The sequence below is a fragment of the Crocuta crocuta genome, unplaced genomic scaffold (genome assembly GCF_008692635.1).
Source record: "Crocuta crocuta isolate KB4526 unplaced genomic scaffold, BGI_CrCroc_1.0 scaffold130, whole genome shotgun sequence".
Lineage (NCBI taxonomy): Eukaryota > Metazoa > Chordata > Mammalia > Carnivora > Hyaenidae > Crocuta > Crocuta crocuta.
In genome coordinates this window covers 431895-439741 of record NW_027527920.1, presented here as the reverse complement: position 1 = coordinate 439741, position 7847 = coordinate 431895, and the positions used below count along the sequence as shown (strand labels likewise).

Here is a 7847-nt window from a genome sequence, read left to right as displayed (position 1 = left end):
TAGGGCAAGGAAGGGGGAGGGGAAGGGAAGTTGAGGAACTGAGTGGCTAGTGTGGATGACCTGGGAACAGTGAACAAGATGAGCGATCGCGGGAGATGAACAGGGTTTTCAGGAGGGGGTGTGTGAAAGCAGGCGGCCCACGTTTGTCTTTTTTTTTTTAATGTTTTTTATTTATTTATGAGAGAGAGAGAGAGACAAAGTGAGCAGGGGAGGGTCAGAGAGAGCAGGAGACACAGAATCCGAAGGAGGCTCCAGGCTCTGAGCTGGCTGTCAGCATAGAGCCCAACGCTGGGCTCGAACCCACGAACCGTAAGATCATGACTTGAGCCGAAGTTGGATGCTTACCCAACCGACTAAGCCACCCAGGTGCCCCATACGTTTGTCTTTTTAAAGTAGGCCCCAGGCCCAATGTGGGGCTTTAACTCACGACCCTGAGGGCAAGAGTTTCAAGGCACCTGGTGGCTTCGTTGGTTCAGCATCGGACTCTTGATCTCAGCTCAGGTCATGATCTCACAGTTTTGGAGATCGAGCCCCAAGTCAGGCTCTGCGCTGACAGCGAGGAGCCTGCTTGAGATTCTCTCTCCCCCTCTCTCTTTGCCCCTCCCCTGCTCATGCTTGCTCACTCCTGTGTGTACTCTCTCTCTTTCTCAAAATAAATAAACTTAAAAAAAAAAAAAGAATTGCATCTTCTTTGAAAAAAGAGAGAGAATTGCAAGCTCTACTGACTGAGCTCCTAGCGCAGCTCTCAACCTGGGATCACTGTGATGTGGAAGCTATCCTGGAGCCTCAGTGAAAGATGACTTCAGTCGCCTCCATTGTGACCTCACACTTTCTAGTTGAGTTCTCCTTTCCAGCTGGGCTCTGGGCTCAGGCCGAAGACCCTAAGGGCAGAGCGTCCCCAGAGGAGAACCGGGAACTGAAACTACCCCCTCAAGCAACAAGGACTGCCCTGAGCCAGCAAGACCCCACACTTGATGGACTCCAAGACTACGCTTGACTTGACCTTCAGTGCGTACCCACTTGCACGTACCCACCCATGAACCTACCCACCACTGTCCACGTTTTCCTTATAGAAGCCGGGAAGTGTTTTCGGCATTTTGGAGACCGTGTGAGCCGCTGGTCTGCCAGCTCCCCGGGGCTGGCCTCACGGAAATAAACTCCTTTCTTGTTCCACCACCACTCGTCTCCCTGCCTCTGGATTTTGTCAGCAGCCAGTGGCCGAACCTGGTCTGTGTGGGACCCCTCGAGCCAGGTGCCCCCTTGCTCGTCGGCTGTAATGTAAATGGAAGACCTTAGAATGAAGTCAAAGGACAGAACTCCAGCCTTCACAGCCTCGAAGTGGGTGGAAGGAGGGGAGAGTCCCAGCGTTAAAGGAGCCGAGGGCAGAGAGAAGTACAGGAGAGACTGCCAGGCGAGCGAGTGTGCCGGGCCCATGGCCGGAGAGGGGGCAGGCTGTAAGAGGGAGGCGGTGCCTGGGGCTGCGGGGCGACAGCATGCACACCCGCCTTTTGGTTCTTGGTGCTCTGTCCCCTGAAATATGGAATGCCCTCTCTCCCCCTGAGCCCTTCTAGCAAGGACTCTGCCCTTCCTCCTCAGATCCCTCACGCTTCCTTCTGCCAGGTTTTGACTGCCTTCATCCTACCCACAGTGCTGTCACAGAAGAGCTAGCATTTCTTTGGCTCTCCTGCCAGATCAGAAGCCCATTCACTGCCACCTCCCACACAGGCCCTCGGAGCAGCAGGAGCTCAGCGATGCACATAAACGTGTCAGCACCTCAAAGGAGCACTGCTGGGCGGGCCACACCTTGCTCATGTGCACTGGCACTCTTCTCCGAAAGGGTGGCAAGGACCCCTTGTTTGTCCTGGTTAAATATTACCATTTTTCTAAACCCAGGATTATCCTACACCAAGTAGCTCCAAGGAAAACTTAACAGAAGCGCAGGGTTAAAGTTCAGCTGTGTCTCTGGCCAAGTGCTTCTGATCACCCGGCCTGGCTTCAGGTGCGGGGAGAGGACTCCCACCCCCTTCACCTCCACCCCCCACCCCCCGGCCCTGGCAGCTGTCTGGGCTCAAACTATATGAACTTTACCATTTTCAAATTTCTTAAGACAATGCTCCCGTTCCACAGGAAAGTTCTCACAGGCCCATCTGGTGGTTTTAAGAATCCCCAAAGTTACAGTCAAGCTGGAGCCCACCCTCTCCAGGAAGCGTCTATGCGGGGAACTCTGTTCACACCCAAATCACGTTCCTGCCACCACTTTCCTCCTCCCACAGGACAGAAAAGTTTTAAATCCTTGGGAAGCAGCCACACCACCGAGATTATCTTTTAACTGCAAGGAGGCAACGTGTGAAAGTGATATTGTGTGATCTGGCAACTCAAGACACTGAAAGGCCTTCTCTGTTCAGCACCACCAGCTAGCTGACTCCCCGCTCCACGAGATCGATGCCGCCTGCCTGGGGCAGCCTGGCAGAAATGCCCAAGAGGGAAGCAGCCCTGGCATTGGCCTGGGTGACCTGTTGGTTAGCTGAGCGCTGAAAACGCAAAATGGGCGCGCCGATGCCCACCTTTAGTCCTCTACGTCTTCACCGCCTGACAAGATGCCTGAAAAACTTCTGGGGGCAGACATGCTGGAATCGGTCCACAGCAGGACCCGCAGACCCAGAGGGCACCAAGCAGATGTACCCAATTAATTAACACAGGAATGAGGGAGTGCCAGGGGGGAGGTGGTGAAACCGGCAGCACTTGGCTTGCAGTTTCCTGCTTCCGCCTGGAAGTTTGGTAAAACCTCGGCTGCACTCGTGACAACTTTGCATTCACAGCTCTTGCTTGGCAGGAAGTTTGCTAAGAATCCCAAGTATAACTCCACGCAAAGAGGTCCTAAAAGCCCACGCCCACACTGCAGGGCGGGGAAGTGGGCGGAAGTAGGAGGTGGATAAAAAACAAGGGTAAAGGAGTCGTGTAAAAGGCACACCAGAAGCGGCAGGGCATTATCACCGGAGTTAGCAGGAAAAGGACTCCGCGGTTGGATAACCTCGAGAAATGCTGTGTCAGATGAAGTTGAGCAAATGTCTATTGTAGGACTGCTCAGGGCCTCTAACAAACAAGCCTTGTTGATTTTTAAGAAAAAATAGTGATTCCCAAACTTACTTGACCACATAGCCCTGAGCACCTTTCAGGACTGGGATTCCTCAGAACATAACTGCTATAAAGCGCTGTCTGGGGGGGCCTGGGTGGCTCAGTCAATTAGACGTCTGACTCTTGGTTTCAGCTCAGATCATGGTCGCATGGTCCTTGGGATTGAGACTCACTTGGGATTCTCTCTCTATGCCCCTCCCCTGCTTGCACACACAAGCATGCGTGCTCTCTCTAACAAACTTGTAAAAAATAAATAAATAAAGTACTATCTTAAAAAGCACAGTATAAGCTGTATTATCCCAGCCCGACACACTGGGCAAAGAAAACTTGCATAGCTAATACTAATTAGCGAATAATAATTAGCCAGTACTTAGCTAGTAGTAAACACGCCTACCGGTACTCTCATTTCAAGAATGGGGACAGTGATGACGGTACACTCTTTCCTTAGCTGGCCTACATAACCCAACGCAGTTTAAGACCAGTATCTGAATCAAAAACCTTTAGAACAGCAATATCCTGAGAGTGAGGCCCAGATCTGGGCCCCCGCCCGCTGCAAGTCAGCTGGTGGCTCTGTCACATACCACCCTCACTGGATTCCTGGTTTCCTCCTCTCTAAATTGAAGGGTGAGGGGCACCTGGATGGCTCAGTCGGTTAAGCGTCCGACATCCGCTCAAGTCATGATCTCACGGTTTGTGGGTTCGAGCCCCGCGTCAGGCTCTGTGCTGAAGGCTAGCTCAGAGCCTGGGGACTGTTTCGGATTCTGTGTCTCCCTCTCTCTCTGACCCTCCCCTGCTCACACTGCCTCTCTCTCTCTCTCAGAAATAAATAAAAGCATTAAAAAAAATTTTTTTTAAATAAACTGAAGGGTGAGAACAGATTCCTGAGGATGTTCCCAGCTCTAATATTCCACCATGGACTCTGAACGCTACAGTTTCAGGACCCACCACGGAGCAGGAGTGACGGAAGCATGACTCTGCTCTGAAAGCCGGCTAGGTGTGACAGTTTCTGAGCCTATCGCCTCTCCCCTTGTTCTCTCCTGAGCTCTGTGCTAACACCCTGGGTAAATGAAGCTGGGCTCACACCCAGTCACCCAAGGGCTGCACCCTTCCCATGTCCCAGCCCTGGTGGTCAGGAAAGCAGCCACTAGCACCACAAGAAAAGGGAGGGCAGCTCTCCAGGAGAAAGAGCTTGGGGGAGTGGGGGTGGGGGACCACGTCCAAAGCTCCTTCTCCCCGCAGAACTGTGTGCCATGGGGAAAAACACAGCCCAGGGTATGGAGCAGAGTCCCAGCCCAGCCAACTCTCTCCCATCTTCCCACACAGGATTCCCCCCACCAGATGTTGCTCTCTACAGGCCCACAGCTGCTTCCTGTCCTGCTATATCCTAGGGCCGACTGACGGACAGACTGTCTCGCTTGAATGCAGAAGTTAGTGCTATCACCGTTTGCACAATCATTCTTGGGGCTGGAGATGTGGTTTAAGACTAAGACTTTCAAGCTGCTATTAATCCAGGGCCGCACTCGGGCCAACTATCTCTCGCCCACTGCTAGCTCTGGAGACAAGCTCTCGGCGTCTCTGGAAGGCTGACCGCCTCTGGCAGACAGCAGCAGACATTTTATTTCCAATTCTGACAGGAGAGGGGGGGAAAAAAGAAGCAAACGATTACACAGAACACACTCCAAAACACTACTAGAGCCTTCCTGAAACTCAAAGTCCAGCATCACACAGCAGTTCTGTAATTAAACCAAACTGTAACCAGATGACGCTGGCAGGGGAAAAAAATGCAGATTTTTTTTTCTTTACTCAACTAATAGAGATGACTGCATTACATAAGAGACAAAAGTCCTTGCAAAGGTCTGTCAAGAAGCATTAAATTGCAAGAGGGTGTTCAGGATGTTACAAAGACCAAGCTACCAAAATCTCCCTTGAGGGTTCCCTTTGACTAAGTACCTTGAGACCAAGAAAGAAGCATAAAATCTTCACTCTCGTGACAGTGTACAATTATTCCCTTCTAGTCGTCCTTGTCTTTGCTCTGACCTTGAAGGAATTCAAGGCGAAAAAGCTCATGCTGTGAGTTGCAGGAAGGATCCCTCAAAGTTCCTCCCCCAACACCTGCAGGAAACACTGTCGCTGCCAGTGACCAGAATAAAGCACAAGCAGGATGAGTTAATGCGCCCAGTGACATCCTGACAGAGCAGAAACCTCGGGGCTCATAAATCACCAGTCAGCACAATTAAGCTTCCCCAGAACTGGTTTTGAGCAGACACGAAACCAGAGGCATAGAAGATCTGGAGTTAGCAGGGGGCCCAGCCTTTCGCTCTGCAAAAAGAATATCCCTGTATCCCAGCTCAGAGGCAGAAAGGTTTCCACTTTAAGTAGGAAGACCTCTTCAGTTATCCTATGTTCAAAAGGTCAGGCCAGCTCAACTACCCTGCCAACACACACTTCCATCAGACCAACATTCCTTGGGTTTCAAAACCCTCAGAGCCCCTTCACGTTCCCTCCCTCCCTAACCTGGGCCCCCTCTCCAATCTAGCCACATCCCAGTCCAAACTAGACCCATGGCCAAAATGAGGAATTCTTTTCAAGTCTGTACTTCAGCGTGCGCTGGTTACCTCCACACCCTCTCCCAACCTTCCTTTCCTAGCAAATCTCCGTGGATCTCCTATACCCTGTAGGATAGTTTGGCTGTGCCGGAGGTTCGGGGGAGAGTGGAACTTGGAATCTTCCCACATTTCTCTGTCCCCTTAGAAACTTCCACCTCTTCACTATGTTGTTGTCAACCCTCTCCTAATGTGACTCAAAGCAGATGTCTCCCCCAAAACTGCGGAATGTGGTAGCCACACCTCTCACAGAGGTGAAGTCGCTTCTCTCCCCGACCGCATCTACTTCAGTCCCCCTTCCCAGCAGTGTCCAGCCAAAGGGGCTAGCTTACACCCAGGGAGCTACAGGGTCCTACCACCTCTCGCCAGACTACAGCGCCCCGCCCCCTCTGCTGGTCCACCTGCTGCAAGTCCCGCCCCCCAGACCCGACGAAAGGCCAGCCCTCAGAGCCCATTCTCCCATTGGGCAGAGGGGCCGTCTCTCCTACGCCACGTCTCTCGGCTCCAGCGAAAGAGGCCCGGGCGGTGGCCTTTGGCACTGGAGAGAACTGACTCGCGGGCTCTACCTGGAAGGGGTTTACGTCCATTGGGTCTGCGAAGGGATTGGTGTCGAAGGACGACATGGCGGTCGGGGCCTGAGTGGCGAGCTCCGCGAGCGCTTCTGCCTCCGGGCACCCAGACCCAGCGGCTCTCTCCGTACCAACCCTCCACTTCCGGGAGCGAAGCAGCAGTACTAGCGCAGGCGCAGCACCCTCCCAAAGGGGCGTGGTCCTGACGTCACAGAGGCCCGCCCCGCCCTCCTGCCGAGCCCACTATAGAGCAGCGAGTGGGCATTCCGTTTCCAGGCGCTCCTTTCGTAACCTGTGCTTCGAAGGTCGCGGTGGCTCAGAGGCACGAGGGAGCGGGAGGCGGGGCCGGAACCGTTCTCAGTAGCCTGTTCTCAGCAGCTTCTGGGTCTGATTGCTTCTAACTTTGTGTTGGAAAATTCCCGAGTAAATTCTGTTAAGTGGAGCCGGAAACTTAACCCCTTCATTTCCCCAGAGGGCAAGTTTGAGAAGTCGAACTTCTCAGGAAAAGTTCGCAGAATGCAGTGTGGGCCTAGTTTGGCGGGAGGGGGAAATCGAATTTCTGTGCTGAGAGGACCTAGTCGAGCTAGGAAAGGAGTTCTGGTGGTAGGACCCAGCAGGGGGTTCTTTTCGGAAGAACTGCCCGTGCAACTGTCTCACAAGATGGGTTTTGGGGTCATGGGTTCAGAGCTGACGGCCAAGAAAGAATTCTTGAAGATATCTTTGGTGCAAAAAGGTGATTTTATTAATGCACGGGGGCAAGACCTGGGGACAGAAAGAGCTGCACTTTGGTGGTGCCAGATAACTGATTATATACCTTCAGGTTGGGAGGGACCTGGGGATAAAGTCTCTAAGGCATTTTGGAAGCAAGGCTTCCATGACCTTGAGGGGCCAGTTGCTGTTAGGAAAACGCTATTTATTACCGTTTGGTAAAACCCCAGTCATGAGACCCTTCTGATGTGTATCATGGGGCCATAAGCTTGGAGTATGATGGCCAGCATATATCCTGGGGGAGTTGAGAAAGGAAGTTTCCAAAGGAATTTTTATATGCTAACGTAGACTTATAGGCCCTTTTGCCCCTAGCAAAGTGTCATCATCAGGGCAGCTGAGCTCCTAGAGGGAGGACATTCTGCCAGCTTCAAGGACTTGTCAATGGGCTGTGGACAGTAAGGAAATTTAATTTCTCATGTGCCCCACATCACCGTGGCAAGTACTTAAATCCCTTACCTTTGTTCTTGGGTAGCCAGGAGTCTCCAAGGAATATCACACAGGTCCTACCTTAGGAGAGGGGTTGCTGTTAGCCTATAGTGTGCCCTCAACTTGGCATAAGCTCCCTCGTCACCGTACATGTGCTGAGTCTTGACTGTTTTTAGGTCTTGCCCCCTGTTGTCAAGTTTTAGCATTTTGGGGTTGAGGATCCCAGACAGGTTTAGGACCTGAGCTGGTATTTGAATCAGGGCATCAAGCATTTGTTAGTGAATGAGAAATTTCAACAATAGAGCCATCAGCTCTGGGGGAGGTGGCTGATTCACTTCCCACTGCC

At 52.3% G+C, this 7847-nt stretch overlaps 1 protein-coding gene across 1 annotated transcript in view; it reads right to left on the bottom strand.

Moving 5' to 3' along the window:
- SCAMP2 (secretory carrier membrane protein 2) overlaps positions 1 to 6477 on the bottom strand; it is a 24118-nt gene extending 17641 nt beyond the window's left edge. The window contains exon 1 of the mRNA XM_077745656.1: positions 6305 to 6477. Coding sequence (XP_077601782.1) covers positions 6305 to 6361 — 57 coding nt within the window. The 5' untranslated portion in view covers positions 6362 to 6477. The remainder of the gene's footprint in view (positions 1 to 6304) is intronic.
- Positions 6478 to 7847: the final 1370 nt, after the last annotated feature.